At 40.7% G+C, this 17,055-nt stretch overlaps 1 protein-coding gene across 6 annotated transcripts in view; it reads left to right on the top strand.

Moving 5' to 3' along the window:
• The first annotated feature begins 3,370 nt into the window (after positions 1 to 3,370).
• YAF2 (YY1 associated factor 2) overlaps positions 3,371 to 17,055 on the top strand; it is a 98,906-nt gene continuing 85,221 nt past the window's right edge. For 5 of the 6 annotated variants that reach the window (XR_013813674.1, XR_013813675.1, XM_079774303.1 and 2 more), the window contains exons 1-2: positions 3,371 to 3,557; positions 3,997 to 4,122. Coding sequence is in view for 4 of the 6 variants with exons in the window: in XM_079774303.1 (XP_079630429.1) it covers positions 3,532 to 3,557; positions 3,997 to 4,122 (152 nt within the window). In the remaining 2 variants the exon portion in view is untranslated. Of the gene's footprint in view, positions 3,558 to 3,996; positions 4,123 to 5,797; positions 11,875 to 17,055 lie in introns of those variants that run through there. The other variant, XM_079774304.1, reaches the window with a different exon arrangement.

The following is a 17,055-nucleotide window of genomic DNA, read 5'->3' as shown; positions in this document are numbered from 1 at the left end:
GCAAAACTGGCTAGGGTGCATAGCTTTAATTTTTTTTTTTTAATTTCAGAGAGGAAGGAGATGGAGAGATAGAAACATTAATGATGAAAGAAAATCATTGATAGGCTGCCTCCTGCATGCCTCCTACTGGGAGCAAGCCTGAACCCCAGCATATGCCCTGACCAGAATCTATCCTTGACCTCCTGGTTCATAGGTCAATGCTCAACCATTGAGCAACACTGGCTGGATGAGCAAAAGCTTTTTATGCACTTCAGGTTGTATCCTTAGGATATATTCCCCAAAGTGGAACTGCTGTGTCAGAGAATATGGATGTTTTTAATGTTAATATTTTCATTCTTAATTTGCCCTCAAATTCTTACAGGTGAACATCCTTTTTCCATAATAATCCTGTAATCTAAAAAGTACTGAAAATTGAAAGCATCTTCATATTTTACCTGAGTTGTAATCATTTAGTAGTAAAATCTGAGTAGGATTGATAGAAAGTGATTTATAGACTTTATTTTTCAACGTAGTATGAATATGTATGTTTTGCATAAATATTAATGCATTTGATTATGGGATACTGCTTCAGAACCCACTCAGAGAGTTGGGTAATTATATTTGTAACATACTGCCTTTTGAAAAACTCAAAATATCTTACTTTAAAACTATATCCAGGCTTAAGGGTTTGAGATGAGGATTGTGAACCTGTACTAGTAATGTTCCAAGAATGTACTGGATATGTTAATTTTAAAAATCTTTGCTGAAATTTTTGTCCTGGTGTTATGGGCTGAATTCATACTGAAGTCCTAACTACCAGTACCTCAGAATGTGACTGTATTTGGAGACAGTCTTCAAAGAGGTAATTAAAGCAAAATGAGGTCATTAGGATAGGACCTAATCCAAAATGACTGGTGTCCTTAAAAGAAGATATTAGGGCACATTCACACAGAGGGAAGACTTCCTAAAGGCACAGAGAGAAGGCAGCCATCTATAAACCAAGGAGAGAGGCCTCAGAAGAAACCAGGCCTGTGGATAATCTAGCCTCCAAAACTGTAAAATAAATTTCTGTTGTTAGGTTACTCCGACTGTGGGTATTTTGTTTTGGCACCCTAGAAACCAATGCAATGGTAACATATAGCTTTTATAATCAACAAAGTACCTCCATTTTGCAAAAACAATGTACCAACCAACTAAACTAAACCACGCCCCACCTCCCAAATCAAGCTTTTAAAAATATGATTGGTTTTATAATTGTTGCCATTACTTTCACAAGTAGACCACAATTCTTGTCGGTTTCCTGGAAGATCCAGCCAGTTGAGGAATTTAAAAAAAAAAATCACAATGTCTTAGGCTTGAAGGGACCTTAGTTGAAACAACAGTTTTAACTCCTTTATTTTACAGATGGGAAAAAAGAAGTCGCTAGCCTAAATTTAACCATTGCATTGCTGAGAGATTGAAGACAAGGCCTTAGATCTTGTCTGCTTTGGTGAATCATCCTCCTCAGGGTTTCTGCGCTTCCGAATCAAGGTCTGAGTCTCAAGAAGTGACACTTGCAAGAATTACAGATGATGCAGTGAGTTCAGAGATTGCTGTAAATGGGGTGATATGATTAATCAGAAAGCAGGGCTGGTGAACACCTAATCCTAATAGGAAATCTGAGCTCTAATCCTGACCTGTTCCTGAAAGAAAAACCACTTAACCAGGGCTCTAAGTTCCTTGTCTTTCAAATGAAGGGATAGGCTAGTTGAGGAGAACATTTGCATAGTACTTGGAGTTCTTTAAAATGTGCATTTGTGTAGAGAGAGTTACAAAGTGCCTGGCATATAGTGCTAAAAAAGGTTAGTTATTTTATTATTAATCACACAACCCCATAAATAGAGATGCCATTTTGCAGATGTAAAAGCTAAGAAGTACAGAAATTAACCACACAATTTTCCAAGGTCTCAACAGGGAAAGTAGGCCGAGACGGGGACTTCTATTTCCTTTGTAGTACACTAAAGCCCATTTAGGTGTAAGGTTATTATTTTACAATAATTTAGACTTGCTGCGAATCTAGAAAGATGTAGAAACAGTACGGTCAAAGAGAAGAGGGAAATGTTTTATGCAGAAGTAAGCTATGTATGTGAAGGAAGGGTTTGGGAAGATAATGAATTTCCTCTGCAGTCTTTACCACGAGGCAGCCTTTCTGATGGGGAATGGGGTGGGAGGCAGGGAGAAGGTGTGGGGCTCCTTAATGCCAGACTAAGTAGCCTCAGGAAAAACCTTGATCAGAGTAATGGCCCATTACTAGCATTTTATTACTTATCTGGTTGTGGATTATTAAATAGATTGGGGAATTGGGGCTGGAGGTTCAGGGACGAGTTAGATGGCTGTTGTTACAGTCTAGTACTGAAGCACACACAAGAAGAGGGCATCCAGTAGGATGAGATAAAATTAATGAGACCTGGGAGGAAGGTCTTCTGTTTTTAGTCAAGAGATGGTGTGCAGGCACATGTAAACCCGTTATTTTTATTTATTTTTTAAAATATGTTTTTATTGATTTCAGAGAGGAAGGAAGAGGGAGAGATAGAAACATCAATGATGAGAGAGAGTCATCCATCGGCTCCCTCCTGAACGACGGGAGCCCACAACCCAGGCATGTGCCCTTGACTAGAATCCAACTCGGGACCCTTCAGCCCGCAGGTCCAAGCTCTATCCACTGAGCCAAACCGTTATTTTTTAAAAAAGGACGAATGAGCACTTTAAACATATTTTTTAAAGCTACTGTAGAGGCCTGGGAAGCCAAAGTAGCGCATTTGTAATTAAAGCCAGGGTTAGATTCCTGGCTGTTATCTTCTAATTATGCAACGCAGAGGAAGTCATCTACCCTCTGGTGAGCCTCGGTTTCGTTTCCTCTGAGTTAAACGCGAAATTCCCTACTTGGTAAACCAGTCAGTGTTTTAAGGCCCCAGCAATAGCGCTCAAGGTGGGCTCCCGTTTCCCCACAGGCATCCTTCGGGCTGGGTCCGAGTAGCCCAGGGCGGCCGAGACTGGGAAAGCGGTTCTCCCGCTGGTACCCCCCCTCCCTCCCCGCCCCCGACCTGGGGCTGACCTCCAGGCACCGGCCCCAGCTACGACCAAGCTTCCCGGGAGGACAGAGCATCCCCCGCCAGCCCGCGGGACGGAGAGGCTCGGAAGCGCGTGGCGGCCCCAGCTCGCCCGGGATGCCTAGTGGAGGCGGGGAGAGCGGGCGGGGCGGCGGCGCCCAGGCCGCAGCGTCACCCCCACGCCGCCCGCCCGCCCGCGAACTCGCCGCGGTGCTGGGCCGCGCTGGCCGCGTTTGAAGTCGCGGGCGCGGCCGCTGGTTGGCGGGCGCGGGTCACGTGGGCCGGGCAGGAGTTTCCCCGACAGCTGGAGGCTGCGTGGGATCCGGCGGCGGCTCGGAGCTCGGCGCTGCGGCCCTCCCCGCCCCTCCTCCTCCCCGCCCGCTTCCGCCCGGCTTATTATCCTCCGTATTGACAAACAGAGCGGCCGCGGCGGCGACTCTCGGCGAGCATCGGTAGCCAAGCCATGGGAGACAAGAAGAGCCCCACCAGGTAACGGCGCCCGGCCCCCGGGCCCGGACCGGGCGGGCGGCGGGGCCCTCGCGCCGGGCTGCGGGCGGCCGCCTCGCTCCCCGCCGGGGCAGCCAGCGGGGCGAGAACGGGGGCGACGCCGCTGCTCCGCGCGGAGGGGCCGGCGCCGGCCGCCCCACAATGGAGCCGCGATGGCGGCGGCCTGAGCGGCGGCCCGGGGTGTCAGGGCGGCGCGGCGGCGGCGGCGGCGGCAGGGTGAGCGGCGACTGCACCGCGCTCGCGCCCTCCCCCTTCCTGACTCCCCTCCCCCTCCGAGTCGAGCGGCGGCCGGGCCCGCGGGGCCGGGGTCGCGGAATCGGGGCAGGGGGCGGGGCGGGCGGGCGGGCGGCCGCGGGCCGGGGCGCCGGGCGCGGCCTGCTGGTGACCCCGCGGGGCGTCGTGTCCGGGTTGTGTCCTGCAGGCCGAAGCGGCAGCCGAAGCCGTCCTCGGATGAGGGCTACTGGGACTGCAGCGTCTGCACCTTCCGGAACAGCGCCGAGGCCTTCAAGTGCATGATGTGCGATGTGCGGAAGGGCACCTCCACCCGGTGAGTCCCGCGTCCGCCCCGCGCGCCGCCCGCCCGCCCGCCGGCCGGGTCGCGGCGCCCGCCGAGGAGGACGCCCCTGCGGCTGCCCGCGCCCCCCCCCCCCCCCTCCGTGACACTCGCAGACCAGGCGAGAGGAGGCCAGAAGGAGGGGGCGGGCGCGATAGGAATTGGGTCAGATTGATCGCGACCCCAGCGATGGTTTGCGGTGAGGGCTAATTGAAGAGGCTGTAACGTCTTCCGCTGCCAGGAGGGCATCAATTATTGAAGGGAGGCAGGAGCTACTTGGATTCAATTCGTGTCACTAGGTGTAATACCCTCCCCCCCTACCCCACCCCACCCCGCCCCGCACACATTCCGGATATAACAGTGTTGGCTGCATTGTTGCGTTAGTGTGTAGGAACCAAAGGAAAACCATGAAGACCTCCTCTTTAGGAGCAAAAGATGTGATTTACTATCGTTCTTCAAAGTATTTGATTATAGAATACACAATAGGTTTAACTTCCTTTTTCATACAGACGCCTGGAAGGGTCAGATCAAGGTTTTGCTTCATGTTTGTGTTGCAGTTCTTTAATATTTTATAAATAGGTAGTTGGAGATGAGCCCAGTCACGGACACATTTTTACCGAAAGTATCTGAATATCTTTAGTTCGATCACATGGCAATCTGTTCGACTATACAAATGAGATGAATTGATCTCTGTCTATTTTCAGTCTTTATTTTATTGTAAGCTTGCAATAACTGAGTATTTTACAAAAACATTTAAGTTAATTTACTGGGTAAAGAAAATCATCCAGGAAATTCAAAGTCAGTGACAGTCTTGATATGCCAGCACTTAGTTACAGAGTTCCTTCGCCTTTATAGGAAGGTAGTTTTTTAAGTTAATTTATTGTAATCCTGTGATTTATAGCTTGATATTTAGTTAACATGTATTTTGATATCACAGAATCTGTTACAAACTAAATTACCACAAGAATATAAGTGTGCTAATGTGATATACTGTTGTTGTAAAAAACACTAACAAAATTGACTTTAGGTTTATATATTCAGTAGAAATTAGATTTCTAAAAATGAGAGATTCAGATTTTTAAACACCAGAGTATTTTATTAAAATTTTTAAATGTAGATTCAGAAATGGTTGGCAATGATTTAACATTTTAAGATATACTCAGTGAATGAAGCTAGCTGCTTTGGACATAAGTCTTTTTGTAAATCATAGTATGCTTTTTGCATATTCCCATCTTCATTGGATGAAATTTTCCATAATATCCTTTAAAAAGCAAATTTTCAAACATTTACAAAATTCAAGGAAATGGAACAGAACATTCTAATGAAAAAGTACCTGTTTTCTAAAATGAATGTGGTAACTATTTTTGGACCTGTGATTTAAGTATTTTTGAAAAGCAGAATATCTTTATATCTTTATGTCTTTGTAAGGTTGGAATTGGTTTAGATTATGTTTGTATATCTATGTTAGTACTTTCCACTTTTAAAAATGCTCAACAGACGATTTTCAGAAAATTTGGTTTTTGGAGGCAGGAATTTTAAAGTGGAGATTATAATGATTATTATAATCTTAATCTCTGGTATGAAATTATTGCTTTTTGTTGTTCCCTCTATTTTCTTGTAGCCATTAGAAAATTACTGAAACTAGAAGAGCCTATATGTTTATTTGCAGGGACAGCAAGGAAGGGGGGAAGCTGGTGCCCTACTCCACAGCCAGTCTTGGGGTTAGAGGAACCCTGAGAACTAGAGTAGGTGGTGGCAGCTCAGAAGAGAAGAAACAGGCTGAATACCTGGCACCTGGAAAAAGAAGGAATATGGTGCACAGGGGAGTTGGCCCAGGACAGAGAAGTGGGCCTAGTTTAAAAGAGGCTTGAGTCCCCCATGGGGGCCCCTGACAATTTTTACCAGTACATCTGAGCTCTTGTAGATCCAATTTTTAGTGGATTACTTGAGGAGGACTCAGAGAAGCATTCTCATTTGGATTGAAACTGAAGAGGCTCTGGGCAACTCACCAGAAGTCTAAGGGACACTCTGTTCCTAAAAGTAAGTGTTCTACACTACAACCCTCTCAGCTTCTTCCTTCCCCTCTCTGAATTGTCTCTTCTCTTTTGATTTTGGCTATAAATTAAGAGCTCTGAGAGCTCTAATTTCTCTGTTATTTTCTTCATACCATCATTTCTGAAAATCAGAATGGAATCCATGTTTAGATAGAACAGTGGAGCAGGGCATTGTTAATAGGGCAGATATTGATTGCACCACAAAATATTGCCCTCTCTGGTAATGTTAGAAAACAGGATTAAAGGACTGCAGAACACTCTGGAGAAGCAAAAGTTTTTAGTAGTTGGAAGAAGTAATTCTCTACAACTGACATGTTAATTAGCAGTTAAGGTAATTTCAAGGATAAGATTGGTGATTACCAAAGCAGGGACTAGATAGCTGCGGAACAGAAGGATGCAGATTGCTAATGACTAGTTTGCAAGAGGACAGACTGGGTTTGAATCCCTTGGGTCAGACTGACCTTTGAACTGATTCTGTCTTGGTCCATAAATGGGAGGCCAAGTGTAAGCCTTCCCAGACCCTTGAAACATCTTTTTTTCTAAACCTCCAGAGAAGATGGGGCCATGGTTCCCTATAAAGTCTTCAGTGACAGTTTTATTTTCTTTAAAGAATATCTAGTTAAAAAAAAAAGTCTAGTTCAGATCCTTTATATTACAGAAGACCATTTCCTTTGGTTGTATCCTTGGTAGGTCACGTTTTTCTGCAGAATAACAGTTTGTATGGAATGAAATGAGGTTATGTTTATAGCAGTATTTTAAATGAAATGTGATTTGATTGAAGTAGCTTCAATTCCTAAATTGATAAATTACATTCTTTAAATTTAAACCATTTCTATGATTGAATTTTAGTTTGTACTTGCTGGCCTTATTAGTTTAAATTTTATTAATCCTTTTTTAATCCAGAAGCTAAATAATTACATAGTTCAAGTACCTGAGGTTTTCTACATTGTGCTTTTGTGAGCAAAAATGATAAATATCAAAATGACAGGAAATTTTTAAAAAGAAAAAGTTATGGTGACAAATTGTTATCGAAAGTACTACATAGTCTCCTTCATATTTATTTTTATTTAAAAAATATTTTTACTAATTTCAGAGAAGAAGGGAGAGGGAGAGAGATAGAAACATCAATGACGAGAGAGAATCATTGATTCGCTGCCTCCTGCACGCCCCCAACTGGCAATTGAGCTCCCAACCTGGGCATGTGCCCTTGATGGGAATTGAACCCGGGACCCTTCAGCCCACAGGCCAACGCTTATCCACTGAGCCAAACCAACTAGGGCTCCTTCATATTTATATCTCAGCTTCTTATAACACATTGTGTCTCAAATATAAACCCAGGAAACTTCAGGAAATTAAGAGCCATTCTGAATCATCTCAGAAAATGAAATATTGAGTATAATGTCTGTGTGAGGAGAGTATAATGTAAAGTATATCCTCGCAGATATACTTCACCACCATGCACATGATGATTTAGATTAGTATCTTAATTGTCACTTCTTCATATAGGAATGGAAATTACTGCTTCATTCAGATAGCAAATATTAAAAAATGATGATGACACCCTAGCCAGTTTTGCTCAATGGATAGAGCATCGGCCTGTGGACTGAAGAGTCAGTCCCAGGTTTGATTCCCGTCCAGGGAACATGCCCGGGTTGTGGGCTCAATCCCCAGTTGGGGGCGTGCAGGAGGCGGCCGATCAATGATTTTCTCTCATCATTGATGTTTCTGTCTTTCCCACTTCCCTTCCTTTCTGAAATGAATAAAAATATATTTTAAAAAAGATGATGAAATGTGATCTAAACGAGAACCTATAAAACACCTAATTCATAGGAGGCTTTCTAGTGTAATTTCAAGTGGAACAGATAATGATCTTCTGAAGGTAAATTGTAATAGCTCCTTTAGGTTCCCTCAGATGTTATTTTAAAGAATGATGAAAAAGATTTTACATAATAGAAAGAGCACTACGTGTTGTACTAAGAGTCTGGTAACCAGGGTTCTTACTCATTTCAGCCACTTCAGTACCCAGCATTCAGCAATGTTTATTGAACATCTTATATAAGAGCAGAGCTAGGTACTGGACATACAGTGGTGAACAAAATAGATGTTCCTTGCTTCTTTTGTAAAATTTTATGATTTTTATCAAATCAGAAACACTTTGAATTGTACCAAATCTGTACATGAGGTAGTATTATTAAATCTTTCTTTTATGCTGAAGAGGTGAAATTTTCTCGTGTAAAGAAAAATAGTGTTTCTAACTGAACACAGTGTTGTGGTTAGGATCTGACTGTTGGTTTAAAGAATGAATTATTTCAGCTTCTATAGGATGGGATTAAACTATAAAATTCACATTTTGAAAAAACCTTAAACCCGTTATCATCTGATAAAAATCATTTCAGTATCATTGTTGTCTTTCCATACTAGCTTCCTGTCTTGTAATTTGAAGTTTGGCACAGACTCTCCTAGACTTTTGGTGTGGGAATGGGAGAAAAAATTGAGGACCATCTAAGTCAGTCCGCTTTTCAGATAATGCAGAATTCCTGAGCCTCCCTTTCCAGCTACCACACTGTTGTTCTAGGAGGGGTTGGGTTTCCTCCCTATGTCTTGGGTTAGAGTAGTTACATGGGCTCAGTGTTTACAGAGCATTTTGAAAATGATTGTGTTTGGATAGTCTAGGTAGTGGTTTTTAAAGTGTGATCTGAGGAACCCTGGAATTCCCTTTTAGGATCCTTTTAGGAAGCCTGTGAAGCCCAAACTATTTTCGTAATCATACTAAGATGTTATTCATTGTGTTGATATTGCAGTGGTGGTGCAGAGGCAATGGTGGGTCCAACTGCTGGCCCCTTAGCATGAATCAAAGTAGTGGCACCGAACTGTGACTTTCACGGTAATCTTCACCACCATGCACATGCAGTAAAAATAACGTCAGTCTCACTTAAGAATATCTTTGATGAAGCAGAAAAGTTACTAATTTTATGAAATATCATGTCTTTTTTAATATTCTGTTTCATGAACCAGGACGTACTGGTACATATAAAAGCACATTGTGCTTTATAGCAAAGTAGAGTGGTTGGTTCAAGGGAAAGCAATTGTGTTGCGGTGCAAGCAAAACTAGCTCCTTTTTTTGTAGAACATCATTTTTACTTGAAAGAATTCCTGGCAAACTATAGTTCTTCAGACTTGGATATTTAGCAGATATTTTCTAAAAAATGAACACAGTGTGTCTGTCACTTTAAGAAAAACAATTGATAGTATTTGTTGCCAATGATAAAATGGAGCTTTCAGGAGAAAATTAGAGTTTTTGAAAACTTGTAACCACTATAGTGATATTAAGAACTTAGACTACTTTAAAGATGAGATCATGTGGTAATATCAATTAATGTAATTTATGATAGTTTGTCATGAAATTTGTCAATATTTGGATGATCTTCATAACTCAACATTTTCCAATAACCAGGGTATGATTTTACAAAACCATGCATGGATATAATCCATTCAAGGTTCTAATTAAGCCAGTGTTTTTTAAGGGTACACTATGAAAACTTCCTTGATGTGGTTTCAGATTTCACATGCAGCTAATCTTTGAGAAACAACTACTTGTGTGTTTTTTTATGTAATATCAAAGAAGAATATTCACTATTATCTGAAAAGGCTCTATTAAAATACTTCTTTCTTATTTCTACTACATATTTCTGGGAGTCCAGATTTCATGTTCTTGAACCAAAACAGGGTAGTCCAGCATATTGAATGCAGAAGTAGATATGACAATCTAGATGACTTCTGTTAATTTGCACTTGGATGTCGAATGTGACTCGACACCGTTAGCATTAGAATAAAGGAATCGAGAAAAAAGCAAGCGAGTGCAAAGGCCATTTTGTGCTATTAGCTAGATAATAGAGGTTTGCAAAAATATGCAAGTGCCACTCTTCATGCAAAATTACCATTGTTTTGGAAAATATAGTTTTTTTCCACAAAAAATGTTATTTATATCAACATGTGATGTACTTTCTGTTACTTTTAAAAATGCACTAGTGTATATTTAAATTTTTTTCTGTTTATTTTATTTCTTGACAGATAAGACAAAAGCTCTTTTAACTTTTGAGAGTAGCAATCCTGAGACCAAAAAGTTCATGAACTGTTTGGTCTAGAGTTTTACTAACTTGGGTTTCTACATGCAACAGATTTATTTCAGCAGCATTCTTTTCCTTTCCTTTATCCTTTGTTGAGTAAGATCTCTATGTGACCTAGTTGTTAAACTCAGTGGCTTAATTTCAAATTCTTTCTATGTCATCTTTGTAGTAGTTGGTATTGGTAACCTTTTTAAAAAAATTGAAATTCTCCTTCCTTGCCATCTGTAATGCTACTTTTTCCCTAGTTTTCCTTGTATGTCTCAAATCAATTTCTGCCTACCCAGACTTGGCTTCTTCTCTTTGTATGTGGCACAGACTTTCTGGAACCTGAGCTAGAAACTATTATTGACTCATATTTGATTGTAAGCCATCATCCCTTATGTTCAGTCTTTCTCTGGATTTTCTCTCAAATCTGTCCTTTTCCCAGTTTATGTAAGTAAAATTTAGAAGCCCATATCATCTCTCTTGAGTTATTGGACAAATTTCTCTCTTCTCTAGAATGCTGCTAATGTTATCTTCAGTATAATTTTTGAAAACTATGTAATTATGTTGGTTCCTATATTAAAAAAGAGAGAGAGACTCTCCAGTTACTTCTAATCAAGGGTTAAGTTCCTGAGATTGATGTTTCAGGCAATAATAATCTATTCCTAAACTACTTTCCTAGCTTCATTTTCTGCTGTGTATCCCAAACAATCCTATGCTGCATCAGCACTGAAATATTTTGATCAGATGGTACTCCCAACTATCATTGATTCATTCTTATCTTTCTAAGTGTATATATATAGTAATTATTCCTAGAGAATCACCATATTGTAGTATTATTGTCTAGAGTTGTATCTGTTCTACCAGGCAGGGACTCTCTTACTCTCACTTTGGTATCCCCAGAAGCTAGTAGAATACCTGGAACATTGTAGGCATTTAAATTTTTTCAATTAACGTGTTGTTGTTTTTTAAAGTTGACTATTAAATTTGATATCCAGCATTGCTTTTCCAATAACTTTTAAGTCTGTATTTTTAAACATATTATCAGACTGCCCTGGCCAGTGTTGTTAAGTGGTTAGAGTGTCGGCCCACAGACCGAAGGGTCTCTGGTTCGATTTCAGCTCAAGAGCACATACCTGGGTGGCAGGTTCGAATCGTGGCCCACCTTCCATCCTCGTCCCGGTTTGTGCTCTTGCAGGAGGTGGCCCATGGATGTGTCTCTCTCATGTCAGTGTTTCTCTCTCCCTCCCTTCCAATCTCTCTGAAAATCGGTGGTAAAGTGCTCTCAGGTGAGGATTAACAACAACAAAAATATTATCAGCTGTTTTGTTTGCAATTTATTGGTATATATTAGTTTTAGCATTATTACTTTTTTACAGCTTACTTTATATTTTGAAGCTGTGTTAATTGATTAAAAACACAATTTTTACAGTTAGACTAGTAACAGATTTAGATTTACTTTCTTCATTTTTAAACATGGCTGTGGTATTTTTATAGCACAATAATGTTATAATACAATATGTGGTTATTTTGAAGATTAAAGTAGAATACACTTAAAGAACTTAGTATCTTATTTTTTTCTATTACCGTATTTATTTTTATTTGTTCTTGTCATATATATTTTTATTTTTTAATTTTCTTTTTTCTTTTCTTCTATTTGTCATTTATATTTTGAAAAACATACGTGTGGAAGTAGGAAATATAATTTTCTTCTCAGTTTTTGAACATACTTAGCTTTATTATTTTGTTTGTTTGTTAATCCTCACGTGAGGATTTTTTTCCATTGGTTTTCAGAGTGAAAGGGAGAGGGGAGTAGGAGTAAAAGGGGGGGGGGGGCGGATTTGCGGAGGAGATATTTCAATGTGAGAAAGACACATGGATTGGGATCGAACCTGCAACCCGGGTACTTGCCCTTGACCAGGAATCAAACCTGAGACCCTCCAATGTGAGGGCTGACGCTCTAATCACTGAGCAATGCTGGCTCGGGCTACCTTTATAGTTTTTAAAATTGACATATTAATTTCATGTTTTAGCATTATTTCAAAGGTGATGTTATACATGAATACCTTAGCATTTTTAAGAAATAACTTTGGAACGTTTTATGTTTTTTATTTTTATTGTCTTACCACCACTTATTTAGGTCTTGTCATCCAGACTATTGAAATTTATATAATACAGCTAAAAATGAGAAATTCACTACTGAAGTCATGAAAGAGTACAGCATATTATAAAATATATTTTATTTCTCAAATAATTATAAGATCTCTGTTGAATGATTTTTAAAGTTAGGATGGTTGACATTGAGGATCTATCAAAAAATAAAATATACTAAAACTAAATAGAGATTTGTGGTATTTGAGATTGTTTAATTGAAAAACAGTTTAGAATTCATATAGTGCATTCCTTTGAACTACTGAGTTTTAAAGTAATGGAACAAATTAAATTTAATTATTAAAATTGAACTAATCTTCATTTATCTGTGGACTTACTGCTTTTAAATATAAATTATACAAATTAGCAGGCACCTAATAGGTATAGAAATTAGATAGACATTAAGAAAATAATGGAATTTTCCTTCATCTTGTACTTTTTACTGCATCTAGTTGTTCAGAGTCAGACTAACAGGATTAGTCACTGATATCTTTCTAGAATTTGATTATCATTTTGCCTGCCTAATTAACTATACTTCAAGACCCAGCTCATGCCCTAGCGGCTAGCCGGTTTGGCTCAGTGAATAGAGTGTCAGCCTGATTGTAAGGGTCCCGGGTTTAATTCTGGTCAAGGGCACATGCTCAGGTTGCAGGCTTGATCCCCAGTAGAGGACGTGCAGGAGGCAGCCGATCAATGATTCTCTCTCATCATTGATGTTTCTATCTCTCTTTCCCTTCCTCTCTGAAATAAATAAAAAATATGTTTAAAAAGAAAGAGGGGAAAAGAAAAATAAAAGACCCAGCTCACGTGTCTATTTCCTTTGATATTCTCCTAGGCACATCCCAAACTTGCCTCCTTTTGTGTGTCTTTTGTGCATATCTCTCATTCTGTACTCCATCTAGCTTTAGCATTTTCTCATAAATATAGCACCGATTCATGCTTTCTCAGGAAGCTGAGTATTTTTTCTCAGAGGACAAGGTAATCAGAGAGGGGAGGATGGCTCTTTGGCTAATGTTATGAGAGTAACTATATTCTCTTTCTAGGATTCAAATAGTCCCTCAAAATTAATTTGTGATGTTTACCTTTATTATATCATTTAGCATACTATAGTTCTGTTACATATATGCATTTACTTGTTATGCTATCAGTTTCTAAGAAAATATGAGTTTTTCATGATCTTTTTTGAAAATGTTTGACAAAGTGCCTGGGAAGTAATGTGTTCAATAAAGGTTTGGTAAAAGAGGAACATAAGGATTAAAAAGAAAATTTTATTTATTTTAAATAAGCTTTGAAAAAGTTGGAATTTTGATACAGGTTGTATAAGTCATAATTTGGATAGGACCTCCTGTATACATGTGTGAACTATCAGAAATAAATAGAAGTAAAAAAATTCTATAATTCTGTAAATGGTTATTAGACACTACCATATGCCAGGAATTATGCCTGAACTATAGAATTGTGGATGAGAGACCTAGTTCCAGCTCTCTGAGAATTTGAATTCTAGCAAAGAAGATATCTCTAGGGAGTAAACAGAAGGAATTTAAATTAATTTTCCAACACAGTCCTAGTTTTTGGAGAAGTACTGTGCTCAAATTAAGTATGGAATCAGTTATTGCTGTGGCCATCCTATCTAATAATAGACAAATATGCAAATGGACCATACCTCCGACACATCCACAAGCCACACCCACAAGCCACACCCACCATCCAATCAGAGCGAGTATGCAAATTAATCCAAACCAAGATGGCTACAGCCACAGAGAGCAAGGTTTCCTAGGTAACAGAGGAAGCCAAGCTTTCCGCCTGCCCTTGCCAGGCCTAAGCCTCCACTCAAGCTACAAAGTTTCAATTATAGAAGGTAAACAAATTCAAACAGAAATGGCAGCAGAATGGAGCTTGAGAGAGCAGGCCAGGGTTGCCACCGGCAACAGGGGAAGCAAAGCTTTCCGTACACCCTGGCCGGGCCCAACCGCTTAAGGCAACAAAGTTTCAATTATAACCCCAACACAAATGGCTGCCGGCCTCGGAGGGAGCCCCAGGCTTGGCTCCACTCCAGGCTACAAAGTTTCAATTGTAGAAGGAAAATAAATTCCAGATACCAGGGCCTCCGCTTGGGTTGCCAGGGGGCGTGGCCGGCCTGCAAACCACCACAGGCCCCTCGCTCAGGCTGCCCCACAACCCAAGGGAACCCCCACCTGATCCGGGACGCCCTTCAGGGCAAACCAGCTGGCCCCCACCTGTGTACCAGGCCTCTATCCTATCTAATAAAAGAGTACTATACAGATTGATCATCACTGCAACACACAATATAGCTGCCCCCATGTGGTCAAAGATCCTGCCCCCATATGGACACAAGATGGCCACCACAAGATGGCCAGCAGGAGAGGGCAGTTGGGAGGCACCCGGCCTGCAAGGGAGGGCAGTTGAGAGGGACCAAGCCTGCAAAGGAGGGCAGTTGGAGGTGATCAACCCTGCAGGAGAGGGCAGTTAGGGGTGACCAGGCCGGCAGAGGAGGGAAGTTGGGGGCAAACAGGCTGGCAGCAGAGTGGTTAGAGGGTGATCAGGCTGGTAGGCAGAAGCGGTTAGGGGCAATCAGGAAGGCAGGCAGGCAAGAAGTTGGGAGCCAGCAGTCCCGGATTGTGATCGGGCCTAAATGGGCAATCGGACATCCCTCAAGGGGTCCCATATTGGAGAGGGTACAGGCTGGGCTGAGGGACAACCCCCCTCCATGGACGAATTTTGTGCACCGGGCCTCTAGTCTACACTAATAAAAGAGAAAGATGCAAATTGACCATACCTTTGCAACGCCCACCAGCCAGTCAGGAGTGAGTATGCAAATTAACCCAACAAAGATTGCAGGCTAATTTGCATATGTAGGTGGCAGGGGGCAGGACACTCCAGCTGCTCTGGGCCTCTGGGCAGCGTGGGAAGGCGGAAAGGTGGCTCTGGTCCGAAGCAAGGGAAGGCAGAAAGGCGGCTCTGGCCGGAATGAAGGCGGTACCTGCAGCCAGGGGAAGGAAGGCCCATTCTTGCACGAATCTTCGTGCATCGGGCCTCTAGTTATTAATAAGTGCTTAAGCTAAAATGTGCTTTAACATCATGGCCAATTTCTAATTTGATGGATTATCTGTCTCAAGAAATTTTAGCCAAATGAAGCTGCCACTTCATTGCTAGGTAAAACCTTCTCTTTCTCTCTTTGTACATGTGTATATATGTGTGTGTGTGTGTGTGTGTGTGTGTGTGTGTAGATGTGTATGGTTTTAAAAGAAACTACTGTTTTTAAAATAATAGTTGTTACATAATTGAAGATTTCAGAAGACTAAAATGATTACTTGCTGATGACAAATTTACATAGGATGTTATAGACTGTTAAATTTAAATATATTTGGTATTTACTCATCCCAGAAACCACCTTCTTTGAGAATAAAATAATTTCATAATAGGACTACATTATTAGATTTAATCTGTGTTTCTTCAGCTATCTTATTGGTTATATTGGCAATGCTAATTGTTTTTCTGTAAAAAGCATTGCTGAGAAGTTTTAGCAAATTAATTTGTGTAAAGCTTTTTACACAGTGGCTTTTACATAGTAAATGCTCACTAAATGGTAGCCATTACTGTTAAGTATATATTTGTAAGCATATAATATATGGCCCTGGCCAGTGTGGCTCAGTTGGTTGGAGCTTCGTCCCTGGCACCAAAAGGTCATGGGTTCGATTCCCAGTCAGGGCACATACCCAGGTTTTGGGTTCTGTCTTTGGGGCACGTATGGGAGGCAACCAATTGATGTTTGTCTATCACGTTATTGTTTTTCTCTGTCCCTTCCCTCTCTCTTTCTAAAAAAAATAATCAATAAAAAATGCTAAAGAATGTAATTTATTATTGCCAAATTAATTTTTATGTACTATTGGTGATTTCTGGGGGTGGGGGTAGCAATTCAGTAAAAGCAATATCTTTAAATTTCATTCATGTAGTGCTGTACTGCATTCAGAATTCTTTCCTATATATCCTTCCATTTGCTTATCAAACCACCCTACGTGGAGGAAAGGAAGATGGTCATCTCATCACAGTTTAGTGATAGTACCCAGATTGAGAATCAGGTTGTTTTGACTGATTGATCTTTTCACCCTTCCATCTCTGATAAACAGGTTTATAAAACAATCCTGTTCAGGTAAAAGGTTTCTTTGCTTATTCCTCTTTCCTTCAATATTAGATACAGGGCCAGCATACTTTGGTAGAAAGATTAGCATTCTCTGGGGCATCAAGTTTTACTCAAGGATTTAATGAAACCTTAGTTTTTGTTTTGTTTTGAAAGACATATTGACCTTAAATATTCATCTTTTATAGGTTGTAATTTTTGCTGGTATTACAATTGCATAAAAATGTCATAATGACTTTGTAAATTATTCATTTAATAAATATTGAACACCTACAATGTCTTTGTTTATTGACTTTCATGTTTGTTAAAATATCTACCCCCCCCCATTTAATTTAATTTAATTTAATTGTTGCCAGTATTACAGATGTCCTCCAATATAATATTTACTACCCCTTTACCTCCTTCCTTCCAATCCTTACCCCCCCAGGCCTTCACTACACTATTGCTTGTTTCC

The sequence above is a fragment of the Cnephaeus nilssonii genome, assembly GCF_951640355.1.
Source record: "Cnephaeus nilssonii genome assembly, chromosome: 6".
NCBI lineage: Eukaryota > Metazoa > Chordata > Mammalia > Chiroptera > Vespertilionidae > Cnephaeus > Cnephaeus nilssonii.
The sequence above is the reverse complement of the archived record's forward strand: the minus strand, read 5'-3'. Positions and strand labels throughout refer to the sequence as shown.